The following is a 15,433-nucleotide window of genomic DNA, read 5'->3' as shown; positions in this document are numbered from 1 at the left end:
TTTTTGACGTAACGGGTTCGGCCCTATAAATCAATTATGGCCGTAATTGCCATAATTGCCTATGTTTTTGTTTACGTGTTTAATGTCAATTTTTGCCTGATCATCCTCCGCCCCCTTGACACTCGTCAACAATTATTCTCCACGTGGTGATAAGCTCAGTTTGTTGCCTCCGGTAGCAAGCAAATTTTAGCGATTGGCCTAACCGAAATTCCCTTTGCAGTTCTTAATGTTACCACACGTGTCAAACTATCCGTGCCGGGGTGCGTCTCAACTATCCGCGCGAGTGGCCATTGTGTTGTAGGAAGAGCCTCGTCCATCAGGATTGCCAGTCTGCCAGGTGAAAAATCTGAATTGCTGCAGGTCTTCATCGTATCCCTTTGCATCTCTTGTAGATACTCGCTGGCCCAATGTTTCCAGAAGCGCTGGACGAGCAGTTGCCACTTCTGCCACTCGCTCAGGGTGTACGTCTTTCGGTTTGAATAGTCCGGCTCGGGGATGGCGTTCATGGATGTGCCTATAAGAAAATGTGCAGGTGTTAAAGCGGCTAAATCGTTGGGGTCGTCCGACATAGGTAACAGCGGACGCGAATTCATTGCTGCCTCTATTTGGTGCAGCACAGTGATGTATCCTTCATAAGGCAGTCTCGTGCTGCCCAGCTGGCGAAACAGGTGTCTTTTGGCGGTCTTCACTGCAGCTTCCCACAATCCGCCAAAGTGTGGAGCCCTTGGTGGACTGAAGTGCCAAGTGATGCCCATATCAGCACAAGTCGAAACGATGATGTTGCTTTGCTCCTCATCATGGAACATCTCGAATAGCTCACTAAGCTCCCGGGCTGCGCCTTCGAAGTTTTTACCGTTGTCCGAGTAGATATGGGACGGACGTCCTCGGCGCGATGCAAACCGTCGAAGTGATGCTAGGAAACCAGCAGTGGTCAAATCACCCACTAGTTCCAGGTGAACAGCCTTCGTAGCAAAGCAAACAAATACGCAGAGGTATGCTTTGGCGGGCTCTGCTCGTTTGTGGATCGGTCGTAGGTAGATCGGCCCAGCATAGTCCACTCCGATGGTCGCGAACGGTCGATTCGGTGTGATCCGCAATGATGGTAACTGCCCGATTTGTTGCTGCTCAAGTATGGGCTGTTGGCGAATGCATCGTAAGCAGTGTCTAACGACGCTTTTCACCAGATGTCGTCCGTCGAGTGGCCAAAATTCTTCGCGAATCTGGGAAAGCAGCAATCTTCCGCCACCATGTATGAGTTCTCTATGAAGGTGCTCTGCGATGCGGCGTGCGAAGATGTGCTTCTTGGGCAGAAGAATTGGATGTTTCGATTGATAAGGCAGTTGTGAGAGCTTGAGGCGCCCTCCTACTCTCATAACTCCTTCGCTGTCGATGAACGGGCTCAGACGTCTAAGTGGTGAGCGCTTTGGAACCACCTCACGCTTCCTCAACCGCTCGAGCTCCGTTGGAAATGCGTCTTGCTGTGCCAGCTTGCATAGCACAGTTTTAGCAGCTTCCATGAGGTCCGGAGTGATAGTTGATGACGCTGGGGGCTCCAATGGATCGCGGCGAGTACGGCACTTCTCCTTAGCATTGCGCACGAATCTAAGGCAATACCCAATGACGCGTAGAAGCTTGGTGTATGATGAGTACCGCTCGAACCAAGGATGCACTGTCTCGATGACGGCAACCGCTGCACTCACTTGACGAATCTCTAGCTCGGCACCATCAGCAACCGTTGGTGTTGAATTTGGCCATTCAGACGCTGGACGAATTAACCACTCTGGACCGCTGCTCCACAGTGCACTTTTCACGAAATCTGCTGCGGTCACGCCTCGTGATACCAAGTCAGCAGGATTCGAACATCCCGCAATGTGTTTCCAGGGATGGAGATGTGAGTAGGCTTGCACCTCCGCGACGCGATTGCCTACATACGTTTTCCAATTGTTGGGCGGTGAACTCAGCCAATGCAGCGTAACTGTCGAGTCGGACCAAAAATATGACTCCGCTGATTCGAGTCCCATCGCCTGCTTCACACGATCGTATAAATGCGCTCCTGTAACGGCTGCATTAAGTTCTAATCGCGGTAATGTAACCCGTTTTAGTGGTGCTAAACGTGACTTCGATGCTAATAGCGAGATTCGTACGTGTCCTTGTTTGTTTTCACAACGCGAGTAAATACATGCACCGAACGCGGCTTCAGAGGCATCACAAAACGTATGTAACTGAACGCGAGAATCAGGTAAGAGAGCGTAGCGATCACTTTTATAACCGGAAATAATTGGCCAGTCGGATTTAATGGATGTCCACTTTTTATAGATGCTGTCAGAAACAGGATTATCCCAGCCAGGCTTCTGCACCCACAATTCCTGCATCAGCAACTTAGCGCGAATGATGATCGGCGATATCAATCCTATCGGATCGAACATTCGGGAGATGCCAGAGAATATTAACCGCATTGTGGGGTAGCTAGTGTCGGCGTCGATCCGCGACTCGAAGGATAAAACGTCAGCTTCGGGCTCCCAAGCGATACCGAGTGCCTTTATCTTCTCGTCGGGCATAAATTGAAGCGTTGACTGCGTTCCGATCTGATCCTCCGTCAAACCAGAGAGCACGGCCAACTTACTAGAGGTCCATTTTCGCAGAGAGAATCCACCCTTTTTTAACAATTCATCGAGCTCCTCTCGTAGCTGCTTTGCTTGCTCCTCTGAATCAGCACCACCGATGAAGTCGTCCACGTAGAAATTTTGAACCAAAGCTTGTGCAGCATGCGGAAAGTTCGTGCCTTCATCCTCGGCCAACTGCAGCAACGTACGCGTAGCCAAAAAAGAAGATGGAGCAAGCCCGTAGGTCACCGTATTCAGCTCGTAAGTCTCCACTGAAGCATCCGGTGAGAATCGAAACAACACGCGTTGAAACCGACGGTCATCAGGATGGACTTCTATCTGCCTGTACATTTTCGCGATGTCACCAACGAGCGCTACTTTGTAGGTGCGAAAACGAAGAATTATATCCAGCAACTGGTCTTGCACTACTGGACCGACACGCAATGCATCGTTTAGCGAATATCCAGTAGATGTCTTCGCTGATCCGTCGAAAACGACCCGGAGCTTTGTCGTCGTACTAGATTCTTTCAAAACGGGATGGTGCGGTAAGTAATACCCGTGATCATTGTCTGCTGGAGACGTGGGAGTCATGTGCCCCAGTTCCAAGTACTCTTTCATGAACTTGTGGTATTCTTCTTTTAGGTCTGGATCACGTTGGAGTCTTCTTTCGAGAAGTATGAAGCGGTTCAAAGCCATATCCCTTGACAGTCCAAGTTTGTCAAAGAAATCTGGTTGCTTCGGAAGACGAACTATGTATCGACCCGATGGATCCCGCTGGGTTGTGTTTCGGTAAATAGCCTCACATTGGCGTTCTTCGGGTGAGTAGCCATCGTTGAACCATAACTCTTCTGATTTCCAAAACCGCTCGATGGATTCTTCTAGAGTTGTCATACAAATTACAGCTGTCGTGTGAGCAACATTAGAAGTGCCTTCCGAAGGCTCTGGCGATCCAATCGAACCAGTGACGACCCATCCGAATACGCTTTCCTGCAGAGTTGGAAGGGTAGGTGCTAGTTTGAGCTGGGCGCTACCTTCGAAGAAAGCAGCATAATGTCGAGCGCCAAGAATAATGTCGATTGCCGAAGATTTGTAGAACTCTGGATCGGCTAGGATCAACTCGGACGGGATGTTCCAGCTCGTCGTGTTAACGTCCCGCAGCGGCAGATTAGCCATCAACTTGTCGACAATCAAAAATTCGACACCCACTTCAAACTGTTTCGTTCGTGAGGCAATCTTCGCGTGAACGGATTCTTTCAGCGGACGGGTAGATTGGCCTGCACCCTGCAGCATAACATTAACCTTCTTTCTTTTTAGCCTCAGTCGATGAGCGAGCTGACTGCTTATCATATCAGGCTGCGAGGCACTGTCCAAAAGTGCTCGAGCTGGATGAACTAATCCGAAAGAATCAACTATATTGATGATGGCAGTTTGGAGCAAAACCTGCGTTGGTGCTCGCTCCATTGCTGCTGCGAAAGTTCGCTGAAGATTTGCCGTGTGATCGTTAGTGGCTGGTCCAATGCTCGCAGCTGGCATGGCAGTGGAGAATGTTCCGGCAGAGTGATCCTGTGACGTGTGTGAGTGCAACATAGTGTGGTGTTGTGAATTACAGTGGCGGCATTTGTACTGCGAAGTGCAGTCGCGGGCGCGGTGATTGTCTCGAAGGCAATTCAAACATAATCGTGCGTTCATTACGGTGCGATGGCGTTCGTTCGGGCTCAATGCAATGAATCGGGAACACTTTGCAATAAAATGCTCTGAATCGCACAGAGAGCATTTGCGTACAGCATTTGATGCCGCTGCAAAGCTTCCTAGCCGCGTGGGTGGCATCCGTTTTGTATGATGTTGCGCTTCGCTAAAACTGACATCCTGCTCCTTGTTCACCGATAGCGTTTCAAGCACTCGCATACGGCGCTGCAAGAAAACAATCAGGCTAGCATACGTCGGGCTTTCTTCGTTTGATGCGTGCTCCTCCCAGTCCCTCAGTGTGCTTGTTGGCAACTTGGTGCACAACAAGTGTTCCAGCAAAACACCCCATGTATCCGTCCTTTCCCCAAGATGGTCAAGGGTTTTCTTGTGCCGTTCGAACTCGTCCACTAAGAGGTGCAGTGCGGTCGCGGTTTCCCTTTTCGCGGGCGTCATAGTGAACAGTGCTTGCAAGTGACGTTTTTTCAATAAATATTCGTTGGAGTAGCGCGCCGTTAATGCCTGCCACGCTATCTCGTAATTTGCCGCGCTAATAGTGATCGCTTCTATCACTTGTGCTGCTTCACCCTTAATCGCTGCGCGCAAGTAATGAAACTTTTGGATGGCGGGAAGATCACGGTTGTCGTGAATCAGACACTCGAACGTGTCCCGAAACGTAAGCCATTCCATGTAATCCCCATGAAACTGAGGCAGTGATATGGTCGGAAGTTTAATACCAGCCAAGGAATTACCGGTGGCATTAAATGACGAGCCTTGTGAGGGTCTTTTTGCCTTCAGTTCTGCTTCCACCCGTATCAAACGAGGCTCGAAATCGGCGCGAAGAGCTTCATTTTGCTTGACCTCCTCTTCGGTTGTAGCTCCGTCTTCAAGCTCCTGCTGCAGCTTTTCAAGATCTTCACATAACCTTTCGAACTTGGATATTCTGGCTTCTACTTCAACAAGATCACGGTCTTGTTGAAAATCGCGAACGAAGCTTTCGTAACGGCTGAGTGAAACGAGAAGGATCGCTCTTCTCGACGAAAGGATGATGGGTTCCGCTGGCATTTTGAATCGAAAAACGGCGTACGTAGCGTTTATGGTATCGCGCAATAAAAACGGCCCGAAATCGCGAAGATAAAGTTAACCAACGTTCGTATTTCAAGAATCCTGGTCACGGCACCAATGTTCTTGCGCGAGTTTTCTTTCGGGGTATGTTTCGGATGGCTTCAGCTGCGTTTTATAATTACCCGGGTGATTTTTGGTGGAAGAGAGAGTTTTGCTTTATTGCAACTATCTTTTATAACCTTTTTGTAACTCCCTTTTAGTTCCCCTTTTTGACGTAACGGGTTCGGCCCTATAAATCAATTATGGCCGTAATTGCCATAATTGCCTATGTTTTTGTTTACGTGTTTAATGTCAATTTTTGCCTGATCACCTTCTAAACCTCATTTTGCATCGTCTCATTCTCTTTAAAGTCACCTTAAGCACCTTCTAAACACCATTTTGCATCGTCTCATTCTCTTTAAAGTCACCTTAAGCACCTTCTAAACCTCATTTTGCATCGTCTCATTCTCTTTAAAGTAACCTTATGCACCTTCTAAACACCATTTTGCATCGTCTCATTCTCTTTAAAGTCACTTTAAGCACCTTCTAAACCTCATTTTGCATCGTCTCATTCTCTTTAAAGTCACTTTAAGCACCTTCTAAACACCATTTTGCATCGTCTCATTCTCTTTAAAGTCACTTTAAGCACCTTCTAAACCTCATTTTGCATCGTCTCATTCTCTTTAAAGTCACCTTAAGCACCTTCTAAACACCATTTTGCATCGTCTCATTCTCTTTAAAGTCACCTTAAGCACCTTCTAAACACCATTTTGCATCGTCTCATTCTCTTTAAAGTAACCTTAAGCACCTTCTAAACACCCTTTTGCATCGTCTCATTCTCTTTAAAGTCACCTTAAGCACCTTCTAAACCTCATTTTGCATCGTCTCATTCTCTTTAAAGTCACCTTAAGCACCTTCTAAACCTCATTTTGCATCGTCTCATTCTCTTTAAAGTAACCTTAAGCACCTTCTAAACACCATTTTGCATCGTCTCATTCTCTTTAAAGTCACTTTAAGCACCTTCTAAACACCATTTTGCATCGTCTCATTCTCTTTAAAGTCACCTTAAGCACCTTCTAAACACCATTTTGCATCGTCTCATTCTCTTTAAAGTCACCTTAAGCACCTTCTAAACACCATTTTGCATCCTCTCATTCTCTTTAAAGTCACTTTAAGCACCTTCTAAACCTCATTTTGCATCGTCTCATTCTCTTTAAAGTCACCTTAAGCACCTTCTAAACACCATTTTGCATCGTCTCATTCTCTTTAAAGTCACTTTAAGCACCTTCTAAACCTCATTTTGCATCGTCTCATTCTCTTTAAAGTAACCTTAAGCACCTTCTAAACCTCATTTTGCATCGTCTCATTCTCTTTAAAGTCACCTTAAGCACCTTCTAAACCTCATTTTGCATCGTCTCATTCTCTTTAAAGTCACCTTAAGCACCTTCTAAACACCATTTTGCATCGTCTCATTCTCTTTAAAGTCACCTTAAGCACCTTCTAAACACCATTTTGCATCGTCTCATTCTCTTTAAAGTCACCTTAAGCACCTTCTAAACACCATTTTGCATCGTCTCATTCTCTTTAAAGTAACCCTAAGCACCTTCTAAACACCATTTTGCATCGTCTCATTCTCTTTAAAGTCACCTTAAGCACCTTCTAAACACCATTTTGCATCGTCTCATTCTCTTTAAAGTCACTTTAAGCACCTTCTAAACCTCATTTTGCATCGTCTCATTCTCTTTAAAGTCACCTTAAGCACCTTCTAAACACCATTTTGCATCGTCTCATTCTCTTTAAAGTCACCTTAAGCACCTTCTAAACACCATTTTGCATCGTCTCATTCTCTTTAAAGTCACCTTAAGCACCTTCTAAACCTCATTTTGCATCGTCTCATTCTCTTTAAAGTCACTTTAAGCACCTTCTAAACACCATTTTGCATCGTCTCATTCTCTTTAAAGTCACCTTAAGCACCTTCTAAACCTCATTTTGCATCGTCTCATTCTCTTTAAAGTCACTTTAAGCACCTTCTAAACCTCATTTTGCATCGTCTCATTCTCTTTAAAGTCACCTTAAGCACCTTCTAAACACCATTTTGCATCGTCTCATTCTCTTTAAAGTCACCTTAAGCACCTTCTAAACACCATTTTGCATCGTCTCATTCTCTTTAAAGTCACCTTAAGCACCTTCTAAACACCATTTTGCATCGTCTCATTCTCTTTAAAGTCACCTTAAGCACCTTCTAAACCTCATTTTGCATCGTCTCATTCTCTTTAAAGTCACCTTAAGCACCTTCTAAACACCATTTTGCATCGTCTCATTCTCTTTAAAGTAACCTTAAGCACCTTCTAAACCTCATTTTGCATCGTCTCATTCTCTTTAAAGTCACCTTAAGCACCTTCTAAACCTCATTTTGCATCGTCTCATTCTCTTTAAAGTCACCTTAAGCACCTTCTAAACACCATTTTGCATCGTCTCATTCTCTTTAAAGTAACCTTAAGCACCTTCTTAACCTCATTTTGCATCGTCTCATTCTCTTTAAAGTCACTTTAAGCACCTTCTAAACACCATTTTGCATCGTCTCATTCTCTTTAAAGTAACCTTAAGCACCTTCTAAACACCATTTTGCATCGTCTCATTCTCTTTAAAGTCACCTTAAGCACCTTCTAAACCTCATTTTGCATCGTCTCATTCTCTTTAAAGTAACCTTAAGCACCTTCTAAACACCATTTTGCATCGTCTCATTCTCTTTAAAGTAACCTTAAGCACCTTCTAAACACCATTTTGCATCGTCTCATTCTCTTTAAAGTCACTTTAAGCACCTTCTAAACCTCATTTTGCATCGTCTCATTCTCTTTAAAGTCACCTTAAGCACCTTCTAAACCTCATTTTGCATCGTCTCATTCTCTTTAAAGTCACTTTAAGCACCTTCTAAACACCCTTTTGCATCGTCTCATTCTCTTTAAAGTCACCTTAAGCACCTTCTAAACCTCATTTTGCATCGTCTCATTCTCTTTAAAGTCTTTAAAGTCACTTTAAGCACCTTCTAAACCTCATTTAGGCATCGTCTCATTCTCTTTAAAGTCACTTTAAGCACCTTCTAAACCTCATTTTGCATCGTCTCATTCTCTTTAAAGTCACCTTAAGCACCTTCTAAACACCATTTTGCATCGTCTCATTCTCTTTAAAGTCACCTTAAGCACCTTCTAAACACCATTTTTGCATCGTCTCATTCTCTTTAAAGTCACTTTAAGCACCTTCTAAACCTCATTTTGCATCGTCTCATTCTCTTTAAAGTCACCTTAAGCACCTTCTAAACCTCATTTTGCATCGTCTCATTCTCTTTTAAAGTCACTTTAAGCACCTTCTAAAACCTCATTTTGCATCGTCTCATTCTCTTTTAAAGTAACCTTAAGCACCTTCTAAACCTCATTTTGCATCGTCTCATTCTCTTTAAAGTCACCTTAAGCACCTTCTAAACACCATTTTGCATCGTCTCATTCTCTTTAAAGTCACCTTAAGCACCTTCTAAACACCATTTTTGCATCGTCTCATTCTCTTTTAAAGTCACTTTTAAGCACCTTCTAAACACCATTTTGCATCGTCTCATTCTCTTTTAAAGTCACCTTAAGCACCTTCTAAACCTCATTTTGCATCGTCTCATTCTCTTTTAAAGTCACCTTAAGCACCTTCTAAACACCATTTTGCATCGTCTCATTCTCTTTAAAGTCACTTTAAGCACCTTCTAAACCTCATTTTGCATCGTCTCATTCTCTTTAAAGTAACCTTAAGCACCTTCTAAACACCATTTTGCATCGTGCTCATTCTCTTTAAAGTCACCTTAAGCACCTTCTAAACACCATTTTGCATCGTCTCATTCTCTTTATAAGTCACCTTAAGCACCTTCTAAACACCATTTTGCATCGTCTCATTCTCTTTAAAGTCACCTTAAGCACCTTCTAAACACCCTTTTGCATCGTCTCATTCTCTTTAAAGTCACTTTAAGCACCTTCTAAACACCATTTTGCATCGTCTCATTCTCTTTAAAGTAACCTTAAGCACCTTCTAAACACCATTTTGCATCGTCTCATTCTCTTTAAAGTCACTTTAAGCACCTTCCTAAACCTCATTTTGCATCGTCTCATTCTCTTTAAAGTCACCTTAAGCACCTTCTAAACACCATTTTGCATCGTCTCATTCTCTTTAAAGTCACCTTAAGCACCTTCTAAACACCATTTTGCATCGTCTCATTCTCTTTAAAGTCACTTTAAGCACCTTCTAAACCTCATTTTGCATCGTCTCATTCTCTTTAAAGTCACTTTAAGCACCTTCTAAACACCATTTTGCATCGTCTCATTCTCTTTAAAGTCACCTTAAGCACCTTCTAAACACCATTTTGCATCGTCTCATTCTCTTTAAAGTCACCTTAAGCACCTTCTAAACCTCATTTTGCATCGTCTCATTCTCTTTAAAGTAACCTTAAGCACCTTCTAAACACCATTTTGCATCGTCTCATTCTCTTTAAAGTCACTTTAAGCACCTTCTAAACCTCATTTTGCATCGTCTCATTCTCTTTAAAGTCACCTTAAGCACCTTCTAAACACCATTTTGCATCGTCTCATTCTCTTTAAAGTCACCTTAAGCACCTTCTAAACACCATTTTGCATCGTCTCATTCTCTTTAAAGTAACCTTAAGCACCTTCTAAACCTCATTTTGCATCGTCTCATTCTCTTTAAAGTCACCTTAAGCACCTTCTAAACCTCATTTTGCATCGTCTCATTCTCTTTAAAGTCACTTTAAGCACCTTCTAAACACCATTTTGCATCGTCTCATTCTCTTTAAAGTCACCTTAAGCACCTTCTAAACCTCATTTTGCATCGTCTCATTCTCTTTAAAGTCACTTTAAGCACCTTCTAAACCTCATTTTGCATCGTCTCATTCTCTTTAAAGTCACCTTAAGCACCTTCTAAACACCATTTTGCATCGTCTCATTCTCTTTAAAGTCACCTTAAGCACCTTCTAAACACCATTTTGCATCGTCTCATTCTCTTTAAAGTCACCTTAAGCACCTTCTAAACCTCATTTTGCATCGTCTCATTCTCTTTAAAGTCACTTTAAGCACCTTCTAAACACCCTTTTGCATCGTCTCATTCTCTTTAAAGTCACTTTAAGCACCTTCTAAACCTCATTTTGCATCGTCTCATTCTCTTTAAAGTAACCTTAAGCACCTTCTAAACACCATTTTGCATCGTCTCATTCTCTTTAAAGTCACTTTAAGCACCTTCTAAACACCATTTTGCATCGTCTCATTCTCTTTAAAGTCACCTTAAGCACCTTCTAAACACCATTTTGCATCGTCTCATTCTCTTTAAAGTCTCACTTTAAGCACCTTCTAAACCTCATTTTGCATCGTCTCATTCTCTTTAAAGTCACCTTAAGCACCTTCTAAACACCATTTTGCATCGTCTCATTCTCTTTAAAGTCACCTTAAGCACCTTCTAAACACCATTTTGCATCGTCTCATTCTCTTTAAAGTAACCTTAAGCACCTTCTAAACCTCATTTTGCATCGTCTCATTCTCTTTAAAGTCACTTTAAGCACCTTCTAAACCTCATTTTGCATCGTCTCATTCTCTTTAAAGTCACTTTAAGCACCTTCTAAACACCATTTTGCATCGTCTCATTCTCTTTAAAGTCACCTTAAGCACCTTCTAAACCTCATTTTGCATCGTCTCATTCTCTTTAAAGTCACCTTAAGCACCTTCTAAACACCATTTTGCATCGTCTCATTCTCTTTAAAGTCACCTTAAGCACCTTCTAAACACCATTTTGCATCGTCTCATTCTCTTTAAAGTCACCTTAAGCACCTTCTAAACCTCATTTTGCATCGTCTCATTCTCTTTAAAGTAACCTTAAGCACCTTCTAAACACCATTTTGCATCGTCTCATTCTCTTTAAAGTAACCTTAAGCACCTTCTAAACACCATTTTGCATCGTCTCATTCTCTTTAAAGTCACTTTAAGCACCTTCTAAACCTCATTTTGCATCGTCTCATTCTCTTTAAAGTCACCTTAAGCACCTTCTAAACCTCATTTTGCATCGTCTCATTCTCTTTAAAGTCACTTTAAGCACCTTCTAAACACCATTTTGCATCGTCTCATTCTCTTTAAAGTCACCTTAAGCACCTTCTAAACCTCATTTTGCATCGTCTCATTCTCTTTAAAGTAACCTTAAGCACCTTCTAAACACCATTTTGCATCGTCTCATTCTCTTTAAAGTCACTTTAAGCACCTTCTAAACACCATTTTGCATCGTCTCATTCTCTTTAAAGTCACCTTAAGCACCTTCTAAACACCATTTTGCATCGTCTCATTCTCTTTAAAGTCACCTTAAGCACCTTCTAAACACCATTTTGCATCGTCTCATTCTCTTTAAAGTCACTTTAAGCACCTTCTAAACACCATTTTGCATCGTCTCATTCTCTTTAAAGTCACTTTAAGCACCTTCTAAACCTCATTTTGCATCGTCTCATTCTCTTTAAAGTCACCTTAAGCACCTTCTAAACACCATTTTGCATCGTCTCATTCTCTTTAAAGTCACCTTAAGCACCTTCTAAACACCATTTTGCATCGTCTCATTCTCTTTAAAGTCACCTTAAGCACCTTCTAAACACCATTTCGCATCGTCTCATTCTCTTTAAAGTCACTTTAAGCACCTTCTAAACCTCATTTTGCATCGTCTCATTCTCTTTCAAGTCACTTTAAGCACCTTCTAAACACCCTTTTGCATCGTCTCAGTCTCTTTAAAGTCACTTTAAGCACCTTCTAAACCTCATTTTGCATCGTCTCATTCTCTCTAAAGTCACCTTAAGCACCTTCTAAACACCATTTTGCATCGTCTCATTCTCTTTAAAGTAACCTTAAGCACCTTCTAAACACCATTTTGCATCGTCTCATTCTCTTTAAAGTCACTTTAAGCACCTACTAAACCTCATTTTGCATCGTCTCATTCTCTTTAAAGTCACCTTAAGCACCTTCTAAACCTCATTTTGCATCGTCTCATTCTCTTTAAAGTAACGTTAAGCACCTTCTAAACCTCATTTTGCATCGTCTCATTCTCTTTAAAGTCACTTTAAGCACCTTCTAAACCTCATTTTGCATCGTCTCATTCTCTTTCATCACCTTAAGCACCTTCTAAACACCATTTCGCATCGTCTCATTCTCTTTAAAGTCACTTTAAGCACCTTCTAAACCTCATTTTGCATCGTCTCATTCTCTTTCAAGTCACTTTAAGCACCTTCTAAACACCCTTTTGCATCGTCTCATTCTCTTTAAAGTCACTTTAAGCACCTTCTAAACCTCATTTTGCATCGTCTCATTCTCTTTAAAGTCACCTTAAGCACCTTCTAAACACCATTTTGCATCGTCTCATTCTCTTTAAAGTAACCTTAAGCACCTTCTAAACACCATTTTGCATCGTCTCATTCTCTTTAAAGTCACTTTAAGCACCTACTAAACCTCATTTTGCATCGTCTCATTCTCTTTAAAGTCACCTTAAGCACCTTCTAAACCTCATTTTGCATCGTCTCATTCTCTTTAAAGTAACGTTAAGCACCTTCTAAACCTCATTTTGCATCGTCTCATTCTCTTTAAAGTCACTTTAAGCACCTTCTAAACCTCATTTTGCATCGTCTCATTCTCTTTAAAGTCACCTTAAGCACCTTCTAAACACCATTTTGCATCGTCTCATTCTCTTTAAAGTCACCTTAAGCACCTTCTAAACACCATTTTGCATCGTCTCATTCTCTTTAAAGTCACCTTAAGCACCTTCTAAACACCATTTTGCATCGTCTCATTCTCTTTAAAGTCACCTTAAGCACCTTCTAAACACCATTTTGCATCGTCTCATTCTCTTTAAAGTCACTTTAAGCACCTTCTAAACCTCATTTTGCATCGTCTCATTCTCTTTAAAGTCACCTTAAGCACCTTCTAAACACCATTTTGCATCGTCTCATTCTCTTTAAAGTCACCTTAAGCACCTTCTAAACACCATTTTGCATCGTCTCATTCTCTTTAAAGTCACTTTAAGCACCTTCTAAACCTCATTTTGCATCGTCTCATTCTCTTTAAAGTCACTTTAAGCACCTTCTAAACACCCTTTTGCATCGTCTCATTCTCTTTAAAGTCACTTTAAGCACCTTCTAAACCTCATTTTGCATCGTCTCATTCTCTTTAAAGTCACCTTAAGCACCTTCTAAACACCATTTTGCATCGTCTCATTCTCTTTAAAGTCACTTTAAGCACCTTCTAAACCTCATTTTGCATCGTCTCATTCTCTTTAAAGTCACTTTAAGCACCTTCTAAACACCATTTTGCATCGTCTCATTCTCTTTAAAGTCACTTTAAGCAGCTTCTAAACACCATTTTGCATCGTCTCATTCTCTTTAAAGTCACTTTAAGCACCTTCTAAACACCATTTTGCATCGTCTCATTCTCTTTAAAGTCACTTTAAGCACCTTCTAAACCTCATTTTGCATCGTCTCATTCTCTTTAAAGTCACCTTAAGCACCTTCTAAACACCATTTTGCATCGTCTCATTCTCTTTAAAGTCACTTTAAGCACCTTCTAAACACCATTTTGCATCGTCTCATTCTCTTTAAAGTCACTTTAAGCACCTTCTAAACACCCTTTTGCATCGTCTCATTCTCTTTAAAGTCACTTTAAGCACCTTCTAAACCTCATTTTGCATCGTCTCATTCTCTTTAAAGTCACTTTAAGCACCTTCTAAACCTCATTTTGCATCGTCTCATTCTCTTTAAAGTCACCTTAAGCATCTTCTAAACACCATTTTGCATCGTCTCATTCTCTTTAAAGTCACTTTAAGCACCTTCTAAACACCATTTTGCATCGTCTCATTCTCTTTAAAGTAACCTTAAGCACCTTCTAAACACCATTTTGCATCGTCTCATTCTCTTTAAAGTCACTTTAAGCACCTTCTAAACCTCATTTTGCATCGTCTCATTCTCTTTAAAGTCACCTTAAGCACCTTCTAAACACCATTTTGCATCGTCTCATTCTCTTCAAAGTCCCCTTAAGCACCTTCTAAACACCATTTTGCATCGTCTCATTCTCTTTAAAGTAACCTTAAGCACCTTCTAAACCTCATTTTGCATCGTCTCATTCTCTTTAAAGTCACTTTAAGCACCTTCTAAACCTCATTTTGCATCGTCTCATCCTCTTTAAAGTCACTTTAAGCACCTTCTAAACCTCATTTTGCATCGTCTCATTCTCTTTAAAGTCACTTTAAGCACCTTCTAAACCTCATTTTGCATCGTCTCATTCTCTTTAAAGTCACCTTAAGCACCTTCTAAACACCATTTTGCATCGTCTCATTCTCTTTAAAGTCACCTTAAGCACCTTCTAAACACCATTTTGCATCGTCTCATTCTCTTTAAAGTCACTTTAAGCACCTTCTAAACCTCATTTTGCATCGTCTCATTCTCTTTAAAGTCACTTTAAGCACCTTCTAAACACCCTTTTGCATCGTCTCATTCTCTTTAAAGTAACCTTAAGCACCTTCTAAACACCATTTTGCATCGTCTCATTCTCTTTAAAGTCACTTTAAGCACCTTCTAAACCTCATTTTGCATCGTCTCATTCTCTTTAAAGTCACCTTAAGCACCTTCTAAACCTCATTTTGCATCGTCTCATTCTCTTTAAAGTCACTTTAAGCACCTTCTAAACCTCATTTTGCATCGTCTCATTCTCTTTAAAGTCACTTTAAGCACCTTCTAAACCTCATTTTGCATCGTCTCATTCTCTTTAAAGTCACCTTAAGCACCTTCTAAACACCATTTTGCATCGTCTCATTCTCTTTAAAGTAACCTTAAGCACCTTCTAAACACCATTTTGCATCGTCTCATTCTCTTTAAAGTCACTTTAAGCACCTTCTAAACACCATTTTGCATCGTCTCATTCTCTTTAAAGTCACCTTAAGCACCTTCTAAACACCATTTTGCATCGTCTCATTCTCTTTAAAGTCAC

General features: G+C 41.5%; 1 protein-coding gene across 1 annotated transcript; it reads right to left on the bottom strand.

Moving 5' to 3' along the window:
- Window positions 1–233: 233 nt before the first annotated feature.
- Window positions 234–5,351, bottom strand: LOC131292799 (uncharacterized; the record flags this gene model as incomplete). Its single annotated transcript, XM_058320882.1, has 2 exons — window positions 4,467–5,351; window positions 234–4,166 (listed from the first exon to the last, which is right to left on the bottom strand). Coding segments are annotated over exons 1-2 (4,818 nt in total), but the record flags the coding sequence as incomplete, so codon positions are not given.
- Window positions 5,352–15,433: the final 10,082 nt, after the last annotated feature.

This window comes from Anopheles ziemanni, unplaced genomic scaffold, assembly GCF_943734765.1.
Source record: "Anopheles ziemanni unplaced genomic scaffold, idAnoZiCoDA_A2_x.2 U_43, whole genome shotgun sequence".
Taxonomy (NCBI): domain Eukaryota; kingdom Metazoa; phylum Arthropoda; class Insecta; order Diptera; family Culicidae; genus Anopheles; species Anopheles ziemanni.
This window is presented reverse-complemented; position numbering and strand designations above follow the sequence as displayed.